The sequence below is a fragment of the Syngnathus typhle genome, linkage group LG1 (assembly GCF_033458585.1).
Source record: "Syngnathus typhle isolate RoL2023-S1 ecotype Sweden linkage group LG1, RoL_Styp_1.0, whole genome shotgun sequence".
In the NCBI taxonomy this organism is placed as follows: domain Eukaryota; kingdom Metazoa; phylum Chordata; class Actinopteri; order Syngnathiformes; family Syngnathidae; genus Syngnathus; species Syngnathus typhle.
Genome location: NC_083738.1, coordinates 6,223,434 through 6,237,667, shown reverse-complemented (window position 1 = coordinate 6,237,667; position 14,234 = coordinate 6,223,434). Strand labels below are relative to the sequence as shown.

General features: G+C 42.3%; 1 protein-coding gene and 5 non-coding genes across 6 annotated transcripts; 3 read left to right on the top strand and 3 right to left on the bottom strand.

Moving 5' to 3' along the window:
- Window positions 1–4,510: 4,510 nt before the first annotated feature.
- trnap-ugg (transfer RNA proline (anticodon UGG)) lies at window positions 4,511–4,582 on the bottom strand. Its single transcript has one exon. It is a non-coding gene; the product is annotated as a tRNA-Pro (tRNA).
- Window positions 4,583–5,066: 484 nt separating this feature from the next.
- Window positions 5,067–5,138, bottom strand: trnap-agg (transfer RNA proline (anticodon AGG)). Its single transcript has one exon. It is a non-coding gene; the product is annotated as a tRNA-Pro (tRNA).
- Window positions 5,139–6,012: 874 nt separating this feature from the next.
- trnap-agg (transfer RNA proline (anticodon AGG)) lies at window positions 6,013–6,084 on the bottom strand. The gene has a single exon. It is a non-coding gene; the product is annotated as a tRNA-Pro (tRNA).
- A 652-nt stretch (window positions 6,085–6,736) lies between these two features.
- Window positions 6,737–6,808, top strand: trnap-ugg (transfer RNA proline (anticodon UGG)). Its single transcript has one exon. It is a non-coding gene; the product is annotated as a tRNA-Pro (tRNA).
- A 353-nt stretch (window positions 6,809–7,161) lies between these two features.
- trnap-cgg (transfer RNA proline (anticodon CGG)) lies at window positions 7,162–7,233 on the top strand. The gene has a single exon. It is a non-coding gene; the product is annotated as a tRNA-Pro (tRNA).
- A 1,542-nt stretch (window positions 7,234–8,775) lies between these two features.
- Window positions 8,776–14,179, top strand: gabrp (gamma-aminobutyric acid type A receptor subunit pi). The gene is made up of 9 exons (XM_061280216.1): window positions 8,776–8,828; window positions 8,906–9,018; window positions 9,086–9,153; window positions 9,258–9,475; window positions 11,746–11,828; window positions 12,032–12,169; window positions 12,241–12,393; window positions 13,155–13,348; window positions 13,428–14,179. Exons 1-9 carry the CDS (start codon window positions 8,776–8,778, stop codon window positions 13,758–13,760), a joined length of 1,353 nt encoding a protein of 450 aa, XP_061136200.1. The 3' UTR covers window positions 13,761–14,179.
- The last annotated feature ends 55 nt before the right edge of the window (window positions 14,180–14,234 follow it).

Genomic DNA, 14,234 nt, shown 5'->3' with positions numbered 1-14,234 from the left:
GGGCATGACATAACGTCCTCATTATAAGTGCAGTCTCTCCTCTTACATGCAAGTTAAAGTCTGACTGCACTTGATTATCGATTCAGGTCTATTCACCTTGGCATCATTTCAATTGCGCCTGGATGTTCAGTTTTGACTGCATCTCGTATTAGAGAAGGGGTCTATTTCATTAATACAGCTCTAAAATTATTAAATGATGGTACTAAGGGATATACATCCACCAAATGAGGGAATCGGGTCAGAACGAGAAAGGCACAAATCATATTAAGGTGAGGACAATATGAGCTAACAACTGATTTATGGGCTGATGAAACACTCTTGACAAAGATGCCAAAATGAGAAAATAAAATCAGATGAAATATACTAGCAGGCGCACACAAACAGTGACTTATCTACCTACCTGAAATCTCTGCTCAGACAATAATTCCTCAAATTTCGCAAATATACAGTATTCCTCTCTCACATTATTGTCAGGCTAATAAGCGCGCCTCATTATTCACACAGTTTATGTAAATCACTTTAAGAGGGTCTCATCCCAAAGGAATTTACTATTTTCTTGGCAAAAGTACACAGACTCTGCTACTACAAAGCAGAAAACTAAAAAGCAGTGACTAAAATTAAACAACCTTGCGACAGCTTTTTTGATGCACCAAATAACCACTAACATCTTACTCTTAATAATAATAATAATGATAGAAATATTGACTCTGGCGATGGATGAAGGTTGTGGAACCAATGAAGCATTGACTAACAGTCCAATGTGAAAACATTCTTACACAAACATGGTCTGAGCCATTGGAGAACAAGGAATTCATCGAGAGGTACAAATGTATGGCATGATCATCACAGTATAGGTAGATTGATAGATAGACAGATTGATGGATAGATGAATCGGTAGGTAGGTAGGTAGGTAGGTAGGTAGGTAGGTAGGTAGGTAGGTAGGGTGGTAGGTAGGAAGGTAGGTTGGTAGGTAGGTAGGTAGGTAGGTAGATCCCATGAAAACTACATTATCGGTCTGCGGAGGTGGAAAACAGCAACAATGGATGCACTAACATAGTTGCCATATAGCCGGGGGTAAAAAACTATATTGTCTACTAACGTGGCAAAGAGTTATTGTACTATGGAGTTATCATTTTTCTGTATTTTTAATTTTTTCCTGTATTTTTTAATGTTCGAAATAAACGTTTTAAAAAAAAAAAAAGAAGAAAAAAAAAGAGTGAGTTGACGACGAGATGATGATGAGAAACGATCAGACTTCAACATGAGTTCCACAACCACCTACCTTTGAATGTATGAATGAAATGAAAGTCAGTGTCTTCTGATTTCTTCCCTTCTTTGGGAAGATGTATATATTTAATACAGCCATTTTAAAGGTGGGATTTATCCACGTTTTGCTTCCAGGTCAGCATTTTGTAAAAGGTAAACTCAACACAAAGGTCCATAATTGACACATTTTCTGGTGAGGAAGATTTCTGTGCGTAAAAGACTAGTGTTGTGAGCACTTCAATGAAAATGCTAAAAGGGAAGCATTCACATGAAGACAATGATGCAAAGGAACAGATTTAGAGTTGAGGCATGCTTGAGGGGATGAGATGTGATCAGAAGTCCAAGAGGAGGTGGTTGTCAGGGTGCAGAGGAGCAGAAGAGTATGTGAGGATGAGAGTGAGAGGGAACTGTCAAAGGTGATTAAAGGACATGTAGTATTTGTTCTTCAGCTTCATGCTCGTTTGAGAGTGGAGTTGAGCGAAGCAAGGAGCGAAGGGACATGGTACAAAAGTGGGCGGGGTGAGGAGGAAGGTGGGGGCTCAACAACTGCTCTGCTGGGAGATGACGGCAGCTGTGCAGAGATGCAGGGAGATGCGCACACAGTCAAACAAACAACATTACCAGCACACCAGGACCAAATGAGCGCTTCATTGGTGGATTGACACTTGGATGCAATCATAACCAACATACACAAATCTCTTTTGCTGGCCAGGGTACATCCCAAAACTGGAAAAGGAAACAAAGAAAGGAGAGCAAAAGAAGAACAGGTGGACAAAGAAATCCTGAAGATCTTTGGTGCTGCACGGAGAAAGGTAAGAAAAAGAGAGAAAAAAAAGAACAAATGTCAAAATTACAACTCTTGCCATAATGTAAAAAGAATATGACGCAAAGTGGATATCCACGGACAGGGGTGATTATGAATTTGAGTTAATAAAGATTAAGGGACGCAACACAAAGAAACGAAGACTAAAATGGAAAGCTTAACAAAAATCATGAAAACAGTCAAATTAAAATGTGATTACAAATTCATCATACACTACCTGACTGCAAAGAAACAAATTGCACCTAATATGTCTCTTAACGCTCATAACAGCCATTAGCAAGGGAAATCATTCTTGCCATAAACATAATTTAGAATGACACCTCTGCCTGAATAATACATAGCTAGACCAGCTTTGCCTTTGGTAATTGCTGGAAACCAAAACCAGTCCTATTTTGCAGATGTGATGAAGAGGGAGAATAAAAGTCAATTAGTGACAGGGAGATTGATTTGGAGGGCAGAGGTAAGACGAAATAAGTTGCAACACAATGGTACAATCTTGATGACGTTGATGTAGAATTAGTTATCGGCTTAGCTTTGTGAATAAAACATGAGGCAATGGTGCCATAAATCAGCAGGTGACACTTTCCCTGTCACGTGCAACTTGGTAACAGGAAAACGAAACAACCATTTAAAATTCATGACGCTTCGCCGGCTTTATGTGTTAATTACACACAAAGGACTAGTTCTGGAGCAATTATGGGAGTAGAGGAGTGAAGGTTTTCCACATATTAAAAGGACAGACAAAATGTAGTTTTGTGTGATCAAATGATTAAATTGGCTGATGCATCACATCACTTTAAAAAATTCCAAATTCAATATGCATGCTGGACTGTTTGTTAAGTCCCCCACAATCCATTCCAACGTCCAACTATTCTATTTTTTGTTTTATTTTTTCTTATAGAAATTATGTCAGTATAAAAAAAAATCTGTCTTTTTATAGTTAAAAAAAAAAGGTAAAGCAGCTTTAAATACTAATAATTATAATGTGATTTGATCAATAAGAGTCAAGCCACAATTTAAAAAAAACTAATTTGTAATTTTTTTAAACATTGCCTTGATATTAATTGTAAATGTCTCTCATGCTAAAACAGCCATGCTTTACGTCCTGCTTTTAAAAAGTTATTGATGATTTCAAATTTGGAAGTTCATAATAAAGGTAATTTTTATTGAGCAAATAGTAGTGGCCCACTAAAATATGCTTCTTGCAGAGCGGTAAAGACCAAAGTGCATGACAATAAAAAAATACAAAGCCTCATCCAATCAATTTCATGTGTTGCCTTTCAATCTCAGCAGATACAAGTGCACAAATTAATCCCTCTTGAAATCAATGATTCCGTGATGACGGAATTTACCGTAGATTTTAAAGCTCTCGGCGGGGATCAATGCAGTCCGCGGAAATTTTGGCAAGCTGGTTTACATCTAGTTCTCAGCGAGATGTCACAGTCAGGCAGACAATATCCACGCTTCAGGGCATGATGCCCTATTCAGATTTTCCATTATACATGCCCTTTTTATGTTTTCGTCCCCATTACAAAAATCTGATGTTAACTGGAATGCGTCCGGGATGTGGCACACGTGTGCACAAAGCATCACGTCGAGTGACACGCACACATGCAGTTTTCACAAAAATAAATACAAGCGAATGTGTAGGGTCTCGGATCTTCAAGGTTCTGCGCAGGATCTGGAGCCATACATCCAGCTTGGTGGTAACTGTGCGCAATGCCCCAGTCACGAGTGGCACCACTGTTGCCTTTCCCCTCCAGATTTTCTTTAATTCTTCCTTCAGCTCTAAGTATTTCTCCAGCTTTTCATGCTCCTTTTTCCAGATGTTGCTATCATTCAGTATTGCTACTTTTATTACGACTGCTGTTCTCTGCTGATTACAGAATCCTCCACCACTATGTCAAGCTGATTGGCTATCACCAGTTTGTGAATCTGGATCTGGAAATCCTACAAGACCTAGACAGTGCACAAGTTGATGATTCTGGTTTTACTGACTGGAGTGATTTCCCTGTCCGCTACCAGTTGGCGTTTTGCTCCTCTGGTGTTGTTTCTGGGGGGCGCGCCCCACTATTTGAGAAGCACTGGCCTAGACCAACGAGCCATTTACTACATTTCGAAATTGTTACATGTCACATGGGTCGTCATGGGACAATGAAAGGCCAAGAGCCATGGTTTGACAATGGCTCGAGTAAATGGCGAAGACACCCAACAAACAAGGAGTTGTTTGGGATTTGAACCGGGGACCTCTCGCACCTTAAGCGAGAATCATACGAGACCTAGACCTAGACCAACGAGCCATATACTAAAGTCATACATTATTAGTTGTCACATGGATTCTTATGGGACAATGTACAAGAGAAGGCAAGGCCGAAGGTTGGACAATGGCTCAAGTAAATGGTCAAGATGGCCAATAAACGAGGGCTCGTCCGGGATTTGAACCCGGGACCTCTCGCACCCAAAGCGAGAATCATACGACTAGACCAACGAGCCATGTTCGAAATGGTTAAAGTAGTAGTTTTCACATCGATTCTTATGGGACAATGTACAAGATAAGGCAAGGCCGAAGGTTCGACAATGGCTCAAGTAAATAAGGAAGATGGCCAATAAACGATGACTCTCGAAGCGAGAATCATACGACTAGACCAACGAACCATTTACTAAGTTGTGAAATTGTTAGATGTCACATGGGTCGTCATGGGACAATGAAAGTCTAAGAGCGCCGTTTGGACCATGGCTTGAGTAAATGGGGAAGCCACGCAAAGAAGGAGGGCTCGTCCGGGATTTGAACCCATACGCCTAGACCAACGAGCCATACAATTAGTTGGGAGATTGTTAGATGTCACATGGGTCGTCATGGGACAATGAAGGCCAAGAGCCATGGTTGGACAATGGCTCGAGTAAATGGGGAAGACACCCAACAAACAAGGAGTTATTCGGGATTTGAGAATCAATGGGGAAGCCACCCAACAAAGAAGGGCTCGTCCGGGATTTGAACCCGGGACCTCTCGCACCCTAAGCGAGAATCATACGCCTAGACCAACGAGCCATTTACTGTGTTTCGGAATCGTTACATGTCACATGGGTCGTCATGGGACAATGAAAGGCCAAGAGCCATGGTTGGACAATGGCTCGAGTAAATGGCGAAGACACCCAACAAACAAGGACTTCTTTGGGATTTGAACCAGGGACCTCTCGCACCCTAAGCGAGAATCATACGAGACCTAGACCTAGACCAACGAGCCATGTACTAAAGTCATACATTATTAGTTGTCACATGGATTCTTATGGGACAATGTACAAGAGAAGGCAAGGCCGAAGGTTGGACAATTGCTCAAGTAAATGGTCAAGATGGCCAATAAACGAGGGCTCGTACGGGATTTGAACCCGGGACCTCTCGCACCCAAAAGGGAGAATCATACGACTAGACCAACGAGCAATGTTCAAAATGGTTAAATTAGTAGTTTTCACATGGATTCTTATGGGACAATGTACAAGCTAAGGCAAGGCCGAAGGTTCGACAATGGCTCAAGTAAATAAGGAAGATGGCCAATAAACGATGACTCTCAAAGCGAGAATCATACGACTAGACCAACGAACCATTTACTAAGTTGTGAAATTGTTAGATGTCACATGGGTCGTCATGGGACAATGAAAGTCTAAGAGCGCCGGTTGGACCATGGCTTGAGTAAATGGGGAAGCCACCCAAAGAAGGAGGGCTCGTCCGGGATTTGAACCCATACGCCTAGACCAACGAGCCATACAATTAGTTGGGAAATTGTTAGATGTCACATGGGTCGTCATGGGACAATGAAGGCCAAGAGCCATGGTTGGACAATGGCTCGAGTAAATGGGGAAGACACCCAACAAACAAGGAGTTATTCGGGATTTGAGAATCAATGGGGAGGCCACCCAACAAAGAAGGGCTCGTCCGGGATTTGAACCCGGGACCTCTCGCACCCTAAGCGAGAATCATACGCCTAGACCAACGAGCCATGTACTATATTTTGAAATTGTTACATGTCACATGGGTCGTCATGGGACAATGAAAGGCCAAGAGCCATGGTTGGACTGGGGCTCGAGTAAATGGGGAAGACACCCAACAAACAAGGAGTTCTTCGGGATTTGAACCGGGGACCTCTCGCATCCTAAGCAAGAATCATACGACTAGACCAACGAGCCATATACTAAAGTCCTAAATTATTAGTTGTCACATGGATTCTTATGGGACAATGTACAAGATGAGGCGAGGCCGAAGGTTGGACAATGGCTCAAGTAAATGAGGAAGATGGCCAGTGAGAGGTCCCGGGTTCAAATCCCGTACGAGCCCTGGTTTGTTGGCCATCTTGACCATTTACTTGAGCCATTGTCCAACCTTCGGCCTTGCCTTCTCTTGTACATTGTCCCATAAGAATCCATGTGACAACTAATAATGTATGACTTTAGTACATGGCTCGTTGGTCTAGGTCTAGGTCTCGTATGATTCTCGCTTAGGGTGCGAGAGGTCCCCGGTTCAAATCCCAAAGAACTCCTTGTTTGTTGGGTGTCTTCGCCATTTGCTCGAGCCATTGTCCAACCATGGCTCTTGGACTTTCATTGTCCCATGACGACCCATGTGACATGTAACAATTTCGAAATACAGTAAATGGCTCGTTGGTCTAGGCGTATGATTCTCGTCTTGGATGCGAGAGGTCCCGGGTTCAAATCCCGGACGAGCCCTTCTTTGTTGGGTGGCCTCCCCATTGATTCTCAAATCCCGAATAACTCCTTGTTTGTTGGGTGTCTTCCCCATTTACTCGAGCCATGGTCCAACCGGCGCTCTTGGCCTTTCATTGTCTCATGACGACCCTTGTGACATCTAACAATTTCATGATATATACATGGCTCGTTGGTCTAGGGTAGGCGTATGATTCTCGCTTAGGGTGCGAGAGGTCCCGGGTTCAAATCCCGTACGAGCCCTCCTTTGTTGGGTGGCTTCCCCATTTACTCGAGCCATGGTCCAACCGGCGTGCTTACTTTCATTGTCCCATGACGACCCATGTGACATCTAACAATTTCACAACTTAGTAAATGGCTCGTTGGTCTAGTCGTATGATTCTCGCTTCGGGTGCGAGAGGTCCCGGGTTCAAATCCCGGATGAGCCCTTGTTTATTGGCCATCTTGACCATTTACTTGAGCCATTGTCCAACCTTCGGCCTTGCCTCAGCTTGTACATTGTCCCATAAGAATCCATGTGACAACTAATAATTTAGGACTTTAGTACATGGCTCGTTGGTCTAGTTGTATGATTCTCGCTTAGTATGCGAGAAGTCCCCGGTTCAAATCCCGAAGAACTCCTTGTTTGTTGGGTGTCTTCCCCATTTACTCGAGCCATTGTCCAACCATGGCTCTTGGCCTTCATTGTCCCATGACAACCCATGTGACATCTAACAATTTCCCAACTAATTGTATGGCTCGTTGGTCTAGGCCAGTGCTTCTCAATTATTTTCTGTTACGCCCCCCCCTAGCAAGAAGAAATCTATTCGCGCCCCCCCTCCCCACCGTGACTATCCTAACTTGTCTTGTAAGTCGTAAAATGTTGCACTGTCGCTAACGTGACAGAAGTAACAATGAGAGCGCCGCTGCCCCCTGCTGTAGTAAACCCCCAATTACACTTTATTCTAGTACTGCCAAAAAAAAAGCCTGTTCCCCAGGGTCACACGCGCCCCCCCAGGAATAGCACCGCGCCCCCCACTATTTGAGAAGCACTGGGTTAGCCATTGTTTGTGAGTGCCTGATGTTAGCATCTGGTTCATTTGCACTGACAGAGAGAAGTTTGTTTCTTTAGTCAGTAGGCATGAATCATGGGCACGTGCGAGCAAGCTCTTCACCTGAGACACTCTTGCTTGGATATCGGCCATTGTTGTGATTACTGGTTCTTGTTCTGGGATATTTCTCTGCTTTTGTAAATTAGCCAGCCATGAGCGTTGTATTAGAGCCTAGAGTAGGTCTGTTTCGGTCTTGCTACCTTGCCACTGAGAGTTGACCTTAGCTGCTGGAGGCCATCATATGCGAACAGTTTTCGCTTTAGTTTTAATCTTCATTCCTTTGCCATTTGGTGAAGGTGTAAGCAAAACAAATTTCATCAGTTAGACTGTATGATTAGTTAGGTGTATGTTAATTTTCTTTTGACTTTTGGAGGTAATCGATGCATCATTACCACTTTTACAAGATGCTGCCTGGTTTGGTTATCAATATGCATCTGTGACTGACACAAGTGTACTGTCATAACATCTAGTGTACAAGGAATGTGTCTCTACCAAAATGATTATTTGATTTAACAATGCATGGATTACAATAAAATTCATGGATGTAACAATTTTAAAATATAAAATTTTGATTCTGTGGTATTCTGATTCAATTCATTAGGTTACGGCTGTAGGTTTTCTAATGTTTATTAAAACGCAACATGTAAAAGCTATCCAAAGCCCAGGTTAGTGAAATCCAAGGAAACAACAAATCATCAGGAACGTCAAATTGATTTATATCTGGTGTGTTATCAGGAAAGATACATGAGGTGGGACACGATTCACGGATATAACCGATTTTCCGATTCATGTTTTTTTTTTTGGGAAAAACTGTATGCACACTGATTTATGAACAATGAGCATCTTTCACATTTGTCATTGCTTAGCTGCTGATCAAAAATGTTTGTCCAGCTGTCTACACCGCTGATCATGTGCCTGACCTTCACGCTCAGGTGAGACAGCTCAACCCCACAATTTGTGTCACAAACAGTGTTGAAATTGAATTTACATTTCTGTCTGTGGTCCACAGTGCTTGCATGTTCCCCGGCCATAACTGGGGGGAATGGAACGACTCCCAGCTCCTGCCAACCATTCAGAAACTGATGAAAGGATACAACCGCTATCTTAGACCCAATTTCAATGGTAGAACTATGCCTGATCACTTTTATTCATGAATTGTTTGCCAAAGCCTCTTGTGTCTCCCTGACAGAGGGCCCTGTGGAAATCGGGATGAGTCTTGACATTGCAAGCATCGATGCCATCTCTGAAATCAATATGGTACACTATTCCTGCTATTTTGTTCGAGTGGGATAATGTGTCTGTGAGAATGAGGCACTAAAAAAACAATTGCTGATTTAATACACCAAGATATTGCTTTTCAGGACTACACTGCAACTATCTTCCTGCGCCAACGGTGGCGAGATTCCAGACTGGTGTTCCCAGGGAATGAGAGTGTCAGTGTGGATGGACGCCTGGTGTCACTTCTTTGGATCCCCGACACCTTTATTCCTGACTCAAAGCGCTCTTTCCTACATGATGTGACGGTGGAAAACCGCCTCATACGCATATTCAGCAACGGGACCGTACTCTATGCACTACGGTACATTCTTCCAGTTTGCTTCATACAAAACACAGAGGCCATAAGCTAGGAAGCTATTGTACATTTTCAAAAAAAATGCAGAGTGAGTTAGCAAGAGAAATCTTGTTCTGAGGTGTGAGTTTTGATTACAATCGCAGTTGCTTATAATGGTAAAGCCACCTGCTACACTACGGAAGTCAAGCGTGAGCCATTGCCACGGCATATGCTGGTCTTCTCATAACCTGGGTTGGGGCCCTGTGAAATAAAACCCACCTAAACGTGAAGCGGTGTCCCTATGGTGGCTTTGTTATTAGTCTCTCGAGCAGGGATGGGCAACTGGCGGCGTTAACCAGTGATTGATTAAACCCCACCCCCATGATTTTTGTCTAAACAAACCCCAATAAATCATCCCCCAGAAAATTCCCCAAACGCCAAGGCGCAATGTGAACAAAATAAATCAAAGAAAAAAACCTTTGCAATTGCAATAGATTTCTAACATAATCCTAAATTTAGAGACATATTTTTAACTAGGTGACAATCTCAAGTTTGACAGTATTTTGCTGCATTATGCATGAGGGGATCTGGTGTTCAAAAATCAGGTGAATTTGTGATGTCAAACATTTGAGCTGCCCTACTAAGGAGATCAATATTGAATCAAAAATGATTGCTGGTTTTACCTGGGTTCAATAATAGAAGCATGTATCTTTGTCAGAATAATTTTTAGCATTAAAGGGTCAGTATGTAGAAATGTTAGATTTTTCAGCATTCATTCATTCTAGAAAAACATTATTTTCAATTACATTTCACTTTCAATTATATCAACATACATTTTTCCCTATAATCATAGGTCTAGTAATCACATAGTATATGACATGGGTTGCTCCTCAGCTTAGGCTGACATGCTTTGCCATCATTTGTATGCTACAGACTGCTAAGGAGACAAACTTAACCCTAACCCTCAACACACAATGACTTTGAACTTCTCTCTTGAGGGACTATTAGAGAAAACAATGATAACCCCAATGTGCGCAGCTTGAATTGTTAACGACACTTCTGAAATAATACAGTGCATGAGCATCAATTGAGGCCTTCGTTGAGTTGTGTCAACAATTCTGGAGATTAAAGATCATGCGTGTCATTCTAAATCTGCAAAGAATTATTAAAATGACGTGCAACTAAGCAATATCTACCATCTAGTGGTGAATGGTGATATTACAAATTGAAAGTAAAATACTTGGTTATTAGTGGGGGAGAGGGAGCACCGGCTCGCAAAAATGAAAAATCTGTGTATGATGGATTCCCATTGAAATACATTGACAAAAAATGTGTAAATTTTGTAAACCCAGAAAAACCTTCAGAAAACACAAAGAAAAAAACACTAACACTGCCCCTTCCTAAAAAAAGCCATTTTGAGAGAATATATTTTTAAATAATGAGAAGAGGTGAAATAGGTCCCCTGTAGTATTTTTACATGTTTAGAATCTGGCCTTAAAAAAATATTTTATCAGTTTTTTAATCAGGGGTTCACTCAGAACGTGGGCACGAGCCGCCATGCATTTGCCCGTCCCTGTGGAAGAGAATTATTTTGACTGCACAATTAGTTTATTGTTTTGAAAACTGCCCAAGTCAATGAATGGAACTTCTCAGCATTTTAGAATTAAAACTAATTACAGATCCTTGATTTGCAAGAATTTGCACGGCATGTAAACTTTAACACTGTAGTCTATTGTTTGAGTATGTTGTGTATTTTTTGAGAGGCGTGGGTCCGTTCCGGCAAGGCTGGCTGGCTGATGGGAAATTACTCCTCATGGCACATGCATCTTGGTTTGAAAAAGATTTTATTCCTGCTCATGCTGAGGTTTCTTCGTTACCTTGCGTCCGCGCACAAGCGTCCTTCCTCGTGTTTCTCTCTTCTGCTCCCGTGACGTCTTTTTGGGTCCGTCTTGAATGTGCAAATTGACTAATTGCAAATGCCTCTTTGGGCTTTGGGCTCTGTTCCCCTTGAGGCGAATGGTCACAATAGGGGGCAACTACTTTCGTCTCCAGCCAGGAACTGTTAACACCTTCAAGCAACCATAAACTGGGTGGGGGCATTTGTCTTCTCTCCTTGCAAGGCACCAGGAGGTCTATGTGTCAATTGGTTTACTTATCAGACAATAACTTTAGGTTTAAGTTCACTATCTATTTGCAATGTCAAACTACATGTGTATATGAAAATACTCCTCAAATACATTTCTCAATGTAAAACACTTGTAAGCTGTATGGAAAATAAGAATACATTGTCTCCACAGCATCACAGCTACCATCGCCTGCAACATGGACCTGACCAAATACCCCATGGACAGACAGGTGTGCACCCTGCAGCTAGAAAGCTGTGAGTAACTGAACCCCAACTCACTCCCATCCATCATACTGTCTCACTGTGTTGATGGCCACTATCATCACCATCCTCCTCAATATCATCATCATCATTATAAACATCGTTCTAGTAAGTATGACACTGGCGATGTAAAGGCTTGTGGTTGGCTAAGAGTAGACAAAACTCAATTTAGAGTGTTGTGTTATGTGTGTATACAGGGGGCTACAATCTGCAGGATGTTGTGTTCTACTGGACCAGAGGGAATGATTCAGTGAGGGGTCTGGACACACTGCGGCTGGCTCAGTATAGCGTGGAGAGCTACTACACGTCTGTGTCAGAGGCTGTGTACGAGACTGGTAGGTCTGCTACATACGCTTGGGAATGATGCGATATTTTACAAGGGTTAAGGGTGTGCCTTTCTTCACAGGACAATACCCCAAGCTGGTGCTGCATTTTGCATTGCGCAGAAATGTTTTGTTCTTTATCTTGGAAACATATGTTCCCTCCACCCTCTTGGTGGTTCTCTCCTGGGTCTCATTCTGGATCAGCCAGTCCTCTGTACCAGCCAGGACCTGCATTGGTTAGTAACAAACTAATCACAGGAACTGTTTTCTTTTCGTTTTTTTTTTAAGCTCACTGTTATTTGACTCCTAGGAATTATTTGCATCCGTGCTTGACAATTCTGCTTCTAAATATCTGTTATGATGATGCAAATGAATGATGGCATCACACACAAGCTTTGTATTTTGTTTCTGAATTTTTCTGGTTTGGCATTAGCATCAAAGTGTAAGATAAAAGTGTCTACAGTACGATATAATCCTCTTTTGTTTACCGTATATTGTTATTTGGATGTGTGGGATTTGGTTGCTGTCTGTTGCTACACTTATCTCACATCCGAGACGGTAACTCAACAAGAGTTTTATTACGGCACCCTTGTGCATCACTCTTCCAACATGACCAATAAAGCCACGTTTGATACAACTGTTACATTAGTGTACCAGTGATTTAGCACAAATCAATTAGCGATGCCTGGAGAGTGGGGTGCGGAGGAGACGTGCCTAAGAGACGACATGTTGCAGTTAAGATGGTCACATGTGAGCTGAGTTCATTAAACAGCAGTGTGCATGTGTAAGAAATGCCAGATTGAAGTGTGTTTAAACTGTACATATATAGACCAGCATCATATGAACGTGCACTCCAAAATAGAATGGCTCGGACGCTACACTAACATTGTAGGAAAAATGCATGAAGATAACGAGCTAATTCATAATTAATGATTAAAGAGTTGGTTAGGGTAGAGAACAAAAGAGTCACACTTACATGAAACTGATCTGCTCACAGGCGTTACTACAGTCCTGACAATGACGACTCTGATGATGGGCGCTCGCACCTCCCTACCAAATGCCAACTGCTTCATTAAGGCCATAGACGTCTACCTGGGCATTTGCTTTACCTTCATATTTGGTGCTCTGTTGGAGTATGCCTGTGCTCACTTCTATACCATGCAGCACCAAACTATAGAGGACTTACACAGGGTGGGTCAAATGTGCAAACATCAGCAAAAATATATTCGTGTAATGTTCCCATACTGAGAGCAACTGTCCTTTTATTTAGGATCTTGTGAGAGAGTTCAATGAGTCCAGCGGAAACGGCTCCATCCCCGTCGTCAGCTCCACCCAACCGAAGGATCCTGTGAAAGTAAGCTCCGCCGACGAGGAGCCTACAGAACAATCGTCCAACAGTGACACAAAGGCCACCGGTGAACCCAAGCAGGAAAAAAAAGGTCAAGGCTGCAGCTTGTCATCAGTGAAGAATGCTTCAAAGAAGGCAGTATCCATCTTTATTGTGGAAAATCCACACAACATCGATCGCCATGCCCGCACCGTTTTTCCCATGGCATTCCTTTTTGTCAATATTCTCTACTGGCTTTATTATCTCTTTCACTGAGAGCTCCTCGCAAGCTGCTGCTGAGTTCATTTCAGCACCCCGCAGCTGCTCTGCATTCCCCATGGAGATGTCAGGCCAGTCGCTTGGATCTGAAGTGATCGCACATGCTTTTGGTTGAGAAGTGATATGTAAAAAAAACAACTTTCAACCAGATGAAGAGACCACAAACAAATAGAAAGCAGCTGCCAGTATCAGAAACCGTCTTTAGATCACATCACACATTCTACCCAGCCTGCAATTTATCCATTGACTGGCAAAATCACACAAGAAAGAACTAGCTGTAAAAAGAAAAGAAAAGAAAACAACAAAAGAAATGTCTGTTCCATCTGACTGCCTTTTCTCTGCTGTTTTTAATACGTTGTTTGTACAAGACCATGTCCTGTAATTACTTTCACAGCATGTAACATTAGAATAATAAAACAGTGATGCAGGACAAGCTGATGTGCTGTTTTGTTTGGATAATTGAGGCTATCA